Source organism: Mobula birostris, chromosome 22, assembly GCF_030028105.1.
Source record: "Mobula birostris isolate sMobBir1 chromosome 22, sMobBir1.hap1, whole genome shotgun sequence".
Classification (NCBI taxonomy): domain Eukaryota; kingdom Metazoa; phylum Chordata; class Chondrichthyes; order Myliobatiformes; family Myliobatidae; genus Mobula; species Mobula birostris.
Window position 1 is genome coordinate 2019588 of NC_092391.1, and position 14614 is coordinate 2034201.

The following is a 14614-nucleotide window of genomic DNA, read 5'->3' on the forward strand; positions in this document are numbered from 1 at the left end:
ACCGGTGAGGGTTTGTATACACATTCTGCATTTGCTAGAGAGCTTAAAATGCACCAAAGATTGTGATGGTTGAGCATCATGCTCACAGGCTCCACCTGAGATGCTATTACTGACATGATCCAGGATGTCATCAAAAGCCAACATCGAATGTCTGAATGTCTAAATGTTTAAAGAAGGCGGCATTTGTCATGGAGAACCCTCACCATCCAAGACATTAGAACATTATAAAGTTTTTGACAAGAACAGGTCATTTGGCCCGACATGGCTTGCCAAATTCCTATTCATATAGTGTGTTGAAGTAACTATCGAGTTTAGATTTGGAAGTCACTAAGGCACTGCTCTGAAGTACACAGTGAAGCAGTTTGTTCATGTGTCCACAACTCACTGTGTAAAGAAATGCTTCCTGATGTTAGTCTAAAATCTCCCCTTAACCAGTCTCCACCTATGGCCCCATGTCCTCATTGATGGAGTAATTTTGAAGTAGCAGCTGGCATCTACTTTACTTATACCCTTAATAACTTTGAACACTTCCATTATGTCCCCTCTCATTCTACATCTACATAAGCTAAAAAGATTTAAGTCTTCCAATCTTTCTTCATAGCTCATACCCTGCCAACCTGGAATGAGTTTAAATCAGTACCTTCACACCCCTCACACAATATAGAGACTAAAATTGTACACAGTACTCCAAGTGTGGCCTCACAAGTGCATTATACAGCTTAAAGAGATCATCTCTAGACTTGAACTCAACATTCCATTAGCCTTCTTGATCACTTCACTGCGTCGTCTGGATGTTGATAGTGATCAGTCTACCAGGACACCCAAATTCTTCTCATACTTTCTAGCTCAAAACCCCCCATTGTAAAATTATCTCTAATATTTCTACTGCTATATGTAATACTTTAGTTACTTGCATTAAATTTCATCTGCCATTTGTCAGCCCACATCCGGATTTTGTTTAGATCTAACTGTATTGATTCTGCTGCCTGAATGTTACCAGCCCCTCCCCCTAATTTTGTGTCACCAGCACTTGTTTACTTGTTCTGTGCTTATCCAAATCATTAGTAAATTAAAAACAACAGCGGCCCCAAAACTCATCAATGCGGAACCCCGCTTTAAACATCTAAGTGTGAAAATAATCTTCTCACCATAACCTGTTTTGTTTTTGAGCCAATTCTGCACCCATTCACACACCTTACCCTGAATCCTTACCTCCTGCAATTTGGTTATTAACCTCTCCTGGAGTACCTTGTCAAAAGCCTTCTGAAAATCCAAGTAAATTATATCAATTACTCTATTGTTATCATAAATTTTAGTTGCCTCTTCATAGAACTCCAGCATATTATTTATACATGATTTCCCTTTTCTGAACCCATGCTGGCTTTCTGCTAACAAACCTTTTCATACCAGCTACTTGTCCACCTCATTCTTTATTATTGTTTCCATTATCTTGCCTGTGACACACATTAACTTTACTGGTCTATAGTTACCAGGGTCAGTGCAGTCACCCTTACATACTAGGACGATATTAGCCCATTTCCAGTCCTTAGAGATTTCACCAGTCTTCAATGACTTCTGAAAAATACACGTTAGGGGTCTGTACATATAATCATAGACCTCTTTAAATACTCTTGGATATATGTTGTCAGACCCTGGAGGTTTATTAACTTTTAAGATTTTTCAGCTGAAGAAGAACCTTACGTTCTAAGATCTCTAAGTCACTTAAAGCAATGTTATTTTTCTCTACTTGCTGGCATATTACTAACGTCTTCACAACTGAATACTTCAGCAAAATATGAGTTAAAAGTATCCACTATTTTCTTCTCTGTGTAATTTTACACCTCACTATTATTCCTAATGCAATAAACTTCTTCCTTGGCTTTTCTTTTACTACTAAACTATTGAAAAAATCTTAGTATTGAAAAAAATCAATCTTAGCATTATCAGTAATATCCTTCTCAACCTGCCTTTTGGCAATCCAAATTTCCCTCTTAACTACAGCTGTTTTTTCAATAATTTTATGTATATCTTTATATTCAATCGATTGTTCTGACTTTGATAATAAACAATTCCTGCACTGTGTGTATTACCTTTTTAAATCGACCCCATTGTTTCTCAACTGACTCAACATCAAGCAGTTCCTTCCAGACTACCTTCTGAAGTCTTTACACCATCTGCACAAACTTTGCCTTTCTGAAATTATATTTAATGTCTTTGGTTTTTACTGATATAGTCTCCAAAAACTTCGAGACTAATAATGCTATGATCACTTGTTCCTAAAGGCTCAACGACTCCCGTACTCAAAATTCTATCCTAATTATTACAGACTATCAAGTCTAGACAGGCCTCTCCTCTTGTTGGTGCATTAACATAATGTGTCAAAAAAAATCATTCAATAACTCAATGAATACATTTTCCTGTAATCCTTTAGTCACTGGGTTCTCCGACTCAATACTTGGGGAATTATAGACACTCATAACCATATCATCACCGAGAACTTGCTTTTTTAACATTCTGATAGTTGTTTATTAAAATCACTATCAACATTAGGGGTCTATAACCTACATCCCATGTTATTCCTTTACCCTTATAGCTTTCAATTCTCACCCAGATATCTTCACTAAATCTTGGTTCATCTCCTGTCATAGCAGCCTCACATTTAAATTCTCTCTTATGTACAGTACAGTATATGGCTTACTTCTCCAATCTTATGATCTTGCCTATCTTTAAGTATCTTTTTAATATACCTCAGGACGAAGGGACTTGGCCCGAAACGTCGACTGTACCTCTTCCTAGAGATGCTGCCTGGCCTGCTGCGTTCACTAGCAACTTTGATGTGTGTTGCTTGAAATTCCAGCATCTGCGGAATTCCTCGTGTTTGTTTCACTATCTTGCTCTCGCTTTACAGTACATATTTATGCCCCTTCCCTCTACAGTCCTGATGAAGGGTTCCAGCCCAAAATGTCGACTGAACTTTTCCACGGATGCTGCCCGACCTGCTGAGTTCCTCCAGCGTGTTGTGAGTGTTGCTTTGACCCCAGCATCTGCAGATTATTTTGTGCCCAAACTTTAGCTTCGGGCCCTTTTCCTTTTTTGTTATTTTGAAACTGTAAAAGATGGGAATAACAAAGTTTTCTTGCTTAAAATATTAAAGAAATGTGTCATCTTTAACTTCATGACTTTTGGAAATCAGTTCATCTTTTACTCACTTAGCTAATCACAGTAACAGAAATTTTGACTGGGGCGCCCAATCTTTTGCATGTCACTGTATAACAACATATTTCATTATATATGAATCAGAATCAGGTTAATCATCACTGACATATGTTGTGAAATTTGTTACTGTCTGGCTGCAGTACAGTTCAATAAGTGAGCAAAACAGTGAGTTAGTGTTTATGGTCTGTTCAGAAATCGGAGGGAGAGGGATGGGAAGCTTTGACTGTGTCCTTGGGCTCCTGTATCCACTCTCTCTGATGGTGGTATAGCTGGGGAGGTCCTGAATGATGCCAGTGATAATAAAGCTCATTCTGATTCTGTTCCAATAGATCCAAAGCTCATATTCTCCACCTGATCAATGAACATATTCAAACTTCTACTGTGTAGTTTCTCTGCTCAATGTTCAGGGAAAATAATTAAATATCATTACCACAAAAGGTGTTTCCTTGCCATCAGCTCCAGGGCTTCGATGCTCCGTGAACCGTTTCTCTATGGTGCCGTTTTGAAATGTATAGTACGGCTTGGAAGCCACTGATAAAACATGCCACGACATTCCAGGTATTATTTAAACTTGTTTTTTTAATTCACTGCTCACGTTTCAGTATGTTGTAAACCCAAATCAGGATACGAGAATACAAGGTTGGGATTTCTTAACTCCTGTCAATATTCAAGTGTCCACAAGACCATTTTAGTATTGCGACTGTTACAGTGCAGGGAAAATTATCTGACATTGCACATCCGTCTCTCTCCTGTGCTTCTCTCCTCAACTGTGAAGGGAATCATACCACTGCTCAGCATCTAACTCACTGCATGGTACTAATCATCTCCAGAAAATTATATAACCACCAGTATTTAAAGAACAACCTTTAACAACTTGACAAGCAGAGTAGAAATGTGTCTTCTGATGCCTGAGAATAAAACTGGAACACACAGTATCGTCACCTGGGTTGATGCTAATATTGAGTGGTGAGGCTTTATTTATATTTTACCAATATCTTATCTGTGCTTGCTATCTTATATGTGCCTTGTGCTGTGTGTGACTGTCTTGTGCTGTGTTTTGCACCTCAAACCTGGAGCAACACTGTTTTGTTTGGCTGTATTCATGTATGGTTGAGTGACAATTAAACTTGATCTTGAGGTTTGATTTATGTGTTAATATTTATGAATTAACAGTGTCTCAGAGACTCTCCAGTTCTGCAAAGTAGTATACTTAAACTCAAACACAGAGGTTCCCTTGGCTTTGAAATGTGTGTTGGATTAGCGATGTCCTTATGTAAAAGACACATTTATTTACCTGCTTTAATAGTTTTAGAGGTCAAAGTTTGAAAGATTAGGCAGCAGACTTGCTTGAGTTATTGTTGCATCACCATGTTGCTCCACTCCCCTCTCTACAACTTTGTTCTAACTGATGTACAGAGCATCTGTTTAGATAACAATGACTTCATCCACTACGACATATGAGCAGAACTAGGCTGGGCCATTACACCTTTATTATCCCTCTCAACCCCATTCTCCTGTCTTATCCCCATAACCCTTGAGGCCCTGACTAATCATGAAGCTGTCAACCTATCAAAAGGGTCAGTGTTGCTCACCTTTCAGGGGGTTTCCTCATTGAAACATTGCAGGAATGGATGTGAAATGGCTTGCACATTTCTACTAATTAGTTGTGTTATGCACATTGCCCCTCCTAATTACTCTTGTAAGCAGTGTCTCCCACAGCAAGCCCGCTCCTTACTGAAACTCTGCGAAGTTCCCCTAGTGTTGACAAAGTTTGCAGCTTCTAGACTCCTTATACATAAATACAAACACTTAACATTTAGGGAACTCGGTCAATAAACATCTTTAAACTCACACTCTCTTCTAAATACAAGTATTTACATATTTTTAAATTATTTTTTTATAAAGTTGCCTTGTAACAAGCAACTAGTTTCCACAAACTATTGTCCATTAAAAGTAAGTGCTGGAATTGTTGTATCTTCCTCCACCGGAAAACATAGACATTGTTTATGGAACAGACCAATCTACAGCTTCGACACAGGTGCGGCTGACCTGTGTGTTTTCATATCTGAACACCACCTAATTATAAATGTTAACAGTCTGCAAAAGATTGAAACTAAGGCATTTGAATCTAATTAAATAATCAAATATGTGATGTCACTGAAGAAGGAAGTCATTTCAAAGTACCTTGTGTGTCCAGATAAGTCTTTACATCCAAAACTGTGTTACTTTTAACAGTGTCTCTACCCATTTCAGAAACCAATGTTTTTGTAGTCATTGTGTGACAGATCCTGGAATTAACAAACATTGTGACTTGGGGTTTTGTTGGTCAAAGGTGCAGATATCAATGGAATTAATGGACACTTTTCAGTTCTTCCTCTCCCAGGGCACCTTCTGGAAATATCAGGCCCTCCTCCAAAAACCTTGGCCTACACCCAAAGGTGGGAAGGGTGGAGGGAGTAACCAGTTCAGTCCCAAACACACGGGGCAACTATCACTACCGCTGGTTGTGTGTACCAACCATCCTGGCAACCCTACGAACATCAGCAGCTTGTGTTGAAACATAGAGGAAACTGCCCAGAAAATCACCGGGGTCTCCCTTCCCCCCCTATTTGGACATTCACGGGGAGTGTTGTAGACAAAGGGTCTGAAGCATTGTTGAGGATTGCTGCCACCCATCCCATAATCTCGTTGACCCACTACTATCAGGAAGGAGGTACAGGAGCATCAGGACTAGGACTGCCAGACTGGGTAACAGCTTCTACCCTCAGACTGTGAGACTAATGAATACCCTGTCACCACCAGGTCTCATCACTAGCTGTTTACTCACTTTGAATTATATTTTATTAACTTATTTGTGGTAGAATTTATTTTATGTGCTGTGTGTGATATGTTTGGTGGGTGCACCACGGCACCAAGGAACGTTGTTTTCATTTGGTTGTATATTAAACCATAAGACATGGGAGCAGAATCGGGCCATTTGGCCCATCGAGTCTGCTCCACCATTCCATCATGGCTGATCCTTTTCCCTCTCAGTCCCAATCTCCTGCCTTTTCCCCATATCCCTTTATGCCCTGACCAATCAAGAATCTATCAAGCTCTCTCCGAAATACACCCAATGTCTTGGCTCCACATCTGCCTGTGGCAATGAATTTCAGATTCACCACCCTCTGGTGAAAGAAATTCCTCCCCATCTCTGTTGTAAATGGACAAACCTCCATCTTGAGGCTGTGTGCTCTAGTCCTAGACTCCCACCATAGGAAACATCCTCTCCACACCCACTCTATTAAGGCCTTCCAATATTCAATAGGTTGCAATGAGACCCCCCACCCACCTCCACCATCTTTCTGAATTCTGGGGATTAGTTGACAACAAATGTGAACTTGAACTTGAAAGCACTGTGTGTCTATGACACCATTTCCTCTCTGGGAGGTTTAGATCTGCAAGTGTAGGTACCCTGTAACAGAAACACTGGGGGAAGACCAGAGAGCACGGTGGCGAGAGGCAGCCATTATAATGATGATTCTAGGGACAGGGAGCAAGAAAGATGGACTGGGTACCATAGAGTAACCATCATCAAATCCTCAACAGTGGACACAATGCCTGCTTTTCCACTGCGATCAGACTACCTCATGAAGAATGATAGCTGCAGTTTCATCGCTTCACTCTTAAGTCAGAAGTATTCAGGGTTGACTGAACTGCTGACAAGAGCTGAGGAGCAGGAAAGTTGCAAGTGGTTTTAAACTAGTTAAATTTCCTGAGTTATAGGGAAAGGTTGAATAGATTAGGACTTTATCCCCTGGAGTTTAGGAGAATGAGGGGAGATTTGATAGCGGTGCACAAAATTATGTAGGGTATAGATACAGTAAATGAAAACAGGTTTTTTCCACTGAGAGTGGGTGAGACTAGAACAGAAGTCATGGGTTAAGGTTGAAAGGTGAAATATTGAAGGGTAACTTCATTCAGAGGGTGGTGAAACTGTGGAATGAGTTGCCAGTGGAAGGGGCAGATGCAGATTGAATGGCAACATTTAAGAGAAGTTGGGATAAGTACATGGTTGGGGGGCGGTGGTATGAAGGACTATGGTCCTGCTGCAGGTCAATGGGACTAGGCAGATTAATAGTTCGGCATGGACTAGGTGGGCTGAAGGACCTGTTTCTGTGCTGTAGTGTTCTATGACTCAGATCGCCAACTAAGGATCTACTTTGTGTAAGAGGAACTTCGAAACAAAATTTTCTTCTCCAGCTCCAACCAACATCCCAATGGTGCCTACACTTTGAAAAGCACTTTGTTGGTTTTAAAGGTCATTGGGCTGTCCTGATAGAGATGTGATAGCCTTTCCCAGCCCTTCCTCACAATGGGTGAGCTGAGGTGGACAGCGTGAGCTCCTTGAGGTGGTGTTGGGGGGAATCAGGGAAAGAGAAGGCAGTGGGGACAATAAGGAAACTGCAGACTGGTCCACTTCAGTGGAACTGGGAGAAGGTATGGGATTCACACACACAGAACCTGAAACCACAGTGCTCTTGTGAACAGAAAATTGCTTTAAAGAGTCTAAAGATGTCTTGTTTCTGTGGCGAGAACGGAGAAGTTGGAGCACTTCCATTCAGAAGAAATTGTTCAAAAACGGGTAGAGTTTTGACCATTTCCAGCTGGGAGTTTGGTACATCGAATGAAGGGGTCCAACAGAAGGGGAAAGTGAGAAAGAAGCTCCCTGCTGAAGGAACAGTTGTTCTCCACTCCAGCTCACTGCATTGCCTGTCTCTGTGGCTCTGATATGAAGAAAGAACTTACTTGATAAGTTATGGTCTGAGATGCCTGCTTGAAGGGATCAACGGGAGCTAGATAGCACCCTGCAAATCACAACTTTGTTATTTCCTGTCAGTCACCTTACGTACAGACACTCCTGTGCCTAGCACCACTTTATGGACATACAATCAATCTATGTATATAAGCTATCTTATGTATTTATATATTATGTTTTTATTGTTTTATCTTATTGTCTGAGTTTTTTGTGCAGCATCAGATCCAGAGTAACAATTATTTTATTTTCCTTTATACTTGTGTACTGAGAATGATCTTAAGAACTATTGAATCGTGGATACTTCCCTCGCAAGAATGGGAAGTGAAGGGCAGAGCAATGGTTCATAATGGTGTCTCAGTTCCTGGTGCGTAACTGCAAGGCAGAACAGCTCGGCTGAAGCACTCTGCCTCTTGACTCTCAGTCAGATAAATGTTCCCTCCATTTCTTTTATTGCTAGGTTGATCTAGAATGGGCTGACATGTGAACACCTTATCCTCAAGCAGGGTCTCATCTTTGAATGAAGGCTACCTTAGAATCCAGTTACATGGAACGGACTGAACACAACCCTTACTTACTATAGCGCTGTTAATTCTGCCATGGACAGTCCCACGCCCGGTCGCAAAAGGAGGAGGGTTGGACATGGGGCTAGCAACGCCATCCCATAAAAACCCAGAGCTATAGGAACACCGACAGAAGCTCCAAAGACCTCATCCCCGGGAGAGGAAGGAAACACAAAGAAGATGGGCTACACCTGGGGACAACGTGAAAGATTGGCGCAGGACAGAGGACTCTGGTGAGCGGCTGCCAGTGGCCTGTGCCCCAGCAGGGGTGATGGGTTTAAGTAATCAAAGGTCTTATTCTATTAGATTAACAAAATTATTTGGGGGGTAGGGGGTTAGCTTGTGCGGGGATCTACAATTGTACTCACGCTTCTTGCAGCCATTTTTGTGCTTACAACTCTCAAGTATAGGCCTGTTAAGGCTTTAGTTTATAATCAGGGTTCCTGTGTTGACTATAGAGTAAGTGGCCTGTTCGATACCCATGGTGTTAACCTGTTAGAAACACCCGCTCACTTGGCATTCACTGGGAGATTCCTCCTCTCCCGACACGTAACATTGATCGTCACCACAGGATTCTCCTTCCTCGTGGTCCCGATGCATTCAATACTGGAAGCATGTCGGCCTGAACACAATTATTGCCATTTCTCTCCACAACCATGAGAATCTGTCCGTAGTTTACAAACATGGATCCAAGGTCTTCTCGTCTTCTCACCTTGTAAAACCTTTACCCTAATGAACATTCCAGTCCTTCGTTTAAGAAAATTATTTACCCCACGTTCAATGGAACTCAAGTCTTGCCAGTTGCATTGCAATGCTTGGTACTTACACGTTGCTTTAGGTTGGGAAAGTCCTTTAACTAATCATCTACCTTCTCCACACTGGGAGAAGATTTGTACCTGGACATCATTTTTGTACAAAAATAGAAACTCATTTGGGGTGTTTTACATTGTTGAAAAGAGTAAGTAAAACTCAGTTCATCGGCTGTGGACTTCTCAGGAACAGCAATCAGCTCAACGAAGCCTCACTCAACCTGCGAGTGACATCTGCATCATGCCTGCTTTAGCAGTGCGCCTTGGCGCAGTGCCCGTGCTGTGCAGTCCAGTCTTCAATCTTCTGTTTGCAGTGATTTTTAAATGTACTTAGATCTTGTATGAGTTCATTGGCGTCGAGAGAGTCAGCTGTCCGTTTGGAACCACTTCATTGGCATCATCCTCCAACAGTCCGGAAACATCCGCATTGGGGATGCTGTCATGGTAACTGCTGAAGCTAATGTTGTCTTCCTTCAGCTCTATTGTCCAGAAAGGAGCGTTCAGCTTCCGGTTTCGGTACTCTCGGTAAACGTAGACAGCCGCCACGAAGCCCATGAGCAGGACCACCACCGTGATAATGACTACCAGCACCACAAGGTTGAACCGGGTCCATGAGATTTCTGGGGCAACTGGGGCGGCTGTGCTCACCCCACCCTGTGTAGTGGTCAGCAGTATTGACAGCAAGGTCTGGTCACTTGGAGCCATGGTGCTGTTTGTGACTGGTGTGGCCATGGGCGAGTGGCTAGTGCTCAGCTCTGTGGAGGTCGTTGGTGGCACTGTGGTTATTTCTGTGATAGCGAATGAGAAAGACAGAGTGGTTAACGAACGTTCGGAAGAAATAATCCTGTTCAGTTAAAGGCAGATCACACACAAACAGGAATAGAAATAACTGCAAGTGTAGAAATACCATCAAAAATGGCTGGAACTGCAGGGAAAATTTACAATGGCACTGCTGGAATTGGAAGATCTGAGTTATTAGGGAAAAGATGAATAGGTTAGGGTTTATTACCAGGAGCATAGGAGAATGAGGTATACAAAATTGAGGGGTATAGAAAGGGCAAGTGCAAGCTGAAACATGAGGGGGAACTTCTTCACTCAGAGGACGGTGAGAGGGTGGAACGACTGCCAGTGCAAGTGATGGATGTGATTTTGATTTCAACATTTAAGGGAAATTTAGTCCAGTACATGGATGGATGGACAGATGGATGGGAGAGGTGTGGAGGGCTATGGTCCGGGTGCAGGTTGATGGAACTAAGCAGATAAATAATTTGCTACGGACTAGATGGGCCAAAGAGCCTGTTTCTGTTCTGTAGTGTTCTATGACTCTACGAAACACTCATCAGGTTGGGCAGCATCTGTGTGGAGAAGAACAGAGTTAACGTTTCAGCTCAGAACTGCATTCTGGGAGGGACTGGAATAACTGCCAACCAGAAGCGCAAACCTCCTTGGGAGCAGCCTGAACACTGGCTTCCCAGTATATTCCGACAGTTCTGAGAAAAATACTGCCCTGCACTGTAGATCAGGCAGTCAATATCTCGGCTGTTCTGGCTGGTGTACAGGTGCAGTTGTGATGAGTTAATTCACTTTTGCACTATTTATTGCACAACTATTTATTTTTGTAACTTACAGTAATTTTTAAGTCTTGCAAAGTACAGCTGCCATAGGTTATGGGGAAAAGGTCAGGGAGTGGGGCTGAAGAGGGGAAAAAGAAGATCAGCCCTGATTGAATGGCAGAGCAGACTCAATAGGCCAAATGGCCCAATTTCACTCCTATGTCTTATAGCCTTGTGGAATAAGAAGAGAGAATACCCAAACACAAAATTATTAACAGACCCACCCGCATACAGTTCAAAAAATCACTTCTGAAAAAGCTTTTCACAAGCTATATTTGAATCAAATGCCTCTGTCTTCAAAGGAAGCTTTTGTTAATATTGCTGTGAGATATTTGGACTGGTAGCAATCTGCTGATTGTGTGATGAAGATTTTGGTTGGGCGGGGGTTTTGGTTGGGTTGGGGTTTTGGTTGGGTTGGGTTGGGTTGGGGTTGGGTTGGGGTTTTGGTTGGGGTTGGTTTGAGGTTAAGAATGGTTTCAGGTAGGATTGAGTTGGGTAGGGTTGGACTTGTGCTGGGTGGGGTGAGGTATCATCACAGTCCTCCCAGAGAGAGGTCCATGGCACAGACCACTGGGCCAGATTACATGGCATCTTCCAGAACACTGAGTAGGAAGGACAGTCCACACTGTGGGCATGTTGCCAACAACAAGGTTGAATCTTTGCCTTCACCCTACCTTGTACAGCTGGATCCTGGACTTTCTGTCAGATTGCTGGCAGGTGGTAAGAGTGAGTTCCCTCACCTCTAACCCTCAACACGGGAGCCCCATCCTTTACTATCTGTACACCCATGACTGTGTCACCACCCACAGCTCTAATCTGCTAATCAAATTTGCTGATACTACATTGATTGGCCTTATAGCAAATCATAACGAGGTAGCCTACAGAGAAGTCACCATCACCCAGACAGAGTGGTGTCAAGAAAACAACCTCTCCCTCAATATTGTAAAAACAAAGGAGCTGGTTGTGAATTGCAGGACGAACGGAGACAGGCTCACTCCTATTGACACCAATGGATCTGGGGTTGAGAGAGTAAACAGCTTCAAGTTCCTCGGTATACACATCACCAAGAACCTCACTTGGTCTGTACATACTGGCTGTGTAATGAAAATAGCACAATGCACCTCTTTCACCTCAGACAGATAGTGTGGAGGGCTGTCAGGGGTTACAGTGGGGCACTGATAGGATGCAAAACTGGGCTGAGAAATGGCAGATGGAGTCCAACCCAGACAAGTGTGAGGTGGTTCAGTTTGGTAGGTCAAATATGATGGCAGAATATAGTATTAATGGTAAGACTCTTGGCAGTGTGGAGGATCAGAGGGATCTTGGGGTCCGAGTCCATAGGTCACTCAAAGGTGCTATGCAGGTTGACTGTGTGGGTTAAGAAGACATACGGTGCATTGGCCTTCATCAATCGTGGGATTGAATTTAGGAGCCAAGAGGTAATGTTGCAGCTATACAGGACCCTGGTCGAACCCCACTTGGAGTACTGTGTTCGATTCTGGTTGCCCTACTAAGGGAAGGATGTGGAAACAATAGAAAGGGTGCAGAGGAGACTTACAAGGATGTTGCCTGGATTGGCAAGCATGCCTTATGAGAATAGGTTGAGTAAACTTGGCTTTTTTTCCTTGGAGCGATGCAGGATGAGAGGTGACCTGATAGAGGTGTATAAGATGATGAGAGGCATTAATCATGTGGATAGTCAGAGGCTTTTTCCCAGGGCTGAAATGGCTGCCGCAAGATGGCACAGGTTTAAGGTGCTTGGGAGTAGGTACAGAGGAGATGTCAGGGGTAAGCTTTTTGTATGCAGAGAGTGTTGAGTGCGTGGAATGGGCGGCCGGCAACGGTGGTGGAGGTGGATACGATAGTGTCTTTTTAGAGACTCCTGGACAGATACATGGTGCTCAGAAAAATAGAGGGCTATGGGTAACCCTAGGTAATTTCTAAGTTAAGGACATGTTCGGCACAGCTTTGTGGGTCAAAGGGTCTGTATTGTACTGTGGGTTTTCTATGTTTCTATGACTTTCTACAGGGGCACAATTGGGAGCATCCTGACTTGCTGTATCACTGCCTGGTATGGAAACTGTACTTCCTTCAATCGAAAGACTCTGCAAAGAATAGTGCAGACAGCCCGGCGCATCTGTGGATGTGAATTTCCCACTATTCCGGACATTTACAGCAACAGGTGCATAAAAAGGGTCCGAAGGATCACTGGGAACCCGAGTCACCCCAACTACAAACTGTTCCAGCTGCTACCATCAAGGAAACGGTACCACAGCATTAAAGGCAGGACCAACAGCCTCCAGGTCAGCTTCTTCCACCAGGACATCAGACTGATCAACCTACAGTGGCATAATTGTATTTCTAAGCTATATTGACTGTTCTGTTGTATATCTTATTGTACATATAATTTATTACAAATTACTATAATTTGCACATTGCACATTTAGACAGAGGCATAACATAAAGATTTTTTACTCCTCATGTATGTGAAGGATGTAAGAAATAAAGTCAACTCAATTTAATTCATTTGACTGGCTGCCTGGGGAGAGCAAACAGTCCAGGCACAATCCCACCCAGTCTGGGGCAGGTCTTTACCTCTCTGACAGGTTCCAGCCACAGCATCTCCATGGTAACCCTCTGCACATTTCTCACAGTGGAAGCCAGTGGTGTTGGCTGTACAGCTGAGGCAGCGACCAGATTCCGAATCGCAGATGGGAAGTCTGCTCTTTGCGTCAATATTCCCGTTACACTCACAGCGCACGCAGATACTGTCCGAGTTGTAGTAGCCATCCGCACATTCGTCACAGTGGGCACCAAAGTAACCTGGCCGGCAGCACTCACACAGCGGCTCCCCCGACTCTGGACAGAGGGACAAACAAAAACAGCGTGAAGGACAAGGCATCTCCATGACATGGCCCTAAACACATCCCCAATTATCTTCCCCAAGGATCTTGCCTGTCGAAGCTGTTGGGATTCTTTGAGAGATTACAATTTAGATTTTCAGAAGGCCTTTGACAAGGTGCCACACATGAGGCTGCTTACCAAGTTAAGAGCCCATGGTATTACAGGAAAGTTATTAGCACGGTTAGAGCATTGGCTGATTAGTAGGAGGCAGCAAGTGGGAATAAAAGGATCCTTTTCTGGTTGGCTGCTAGTGACTGGTGGAGTTCCACAGGGGTCAGTGTTGGGACCACTTCTTTTTATGCCGTATATCAATGATTTAGATCAGTGATTCTCAACTATTTTTTGGCCACAGCCCCCTTAGGATCTCTTCTCAGGTTCCAGGGCCCCCCTTTCAAACAGGGATACAACATGAACAGATAGACAGAAAATCATCTATTATGGAACACCAAGAAAATTTGAACATTCCGACATACTGGACAAAACTTAGAAAAAGACTGTATGAAATTAAACATCTATCAGGCCTAATGCGATCCTTGAGCTTGGTGCTTTTCTGTAAGTTTCATGATATCGGGCTCCAAATTAGCCAATGACAGTCAGAGGTCACCTCTTGTTGCGATATCAATTCCATTCCTGGATTTTGTCAAGGAAGTAAGAGGGAAACTATTGACTCCAATGAAAGTTGTTGCTTGGGAATTTCATCGGTTCAGTTACCAG

The 14614-nt window shown here is 43.0% G+C and overlaps 1 protein-coding gene across 1 annotated transcript in view; it reads right to left on the minus strand.

Moving 5' to 3' along the window:
* Positions 1-3775: 3775 nt before the first annotated feature.
* LOC140186334 (multiple epidermal growth factor-like domains protein 9) overlaps positions 3776-14614 on the minus strand; it is a 231742-nt gene continuing 220903 nt past the window's right edge. The window contains exons 5-6 of the mRNA XM_072240468.1: positions 13592-13855; positions 3776-10171 (exon numbers count right to left, since the gene is read on the minus strand). Of these exons, the coding sequence (XP_072096569.1) occupies positions 9714-10171; positions 13592-13855 (722 nt within the window). The 3' untranslated portion in view covers positions 3776-9713. The remainder of the gene's footprint in view (positions 10172-13591; positions 13856-14614) is intronic.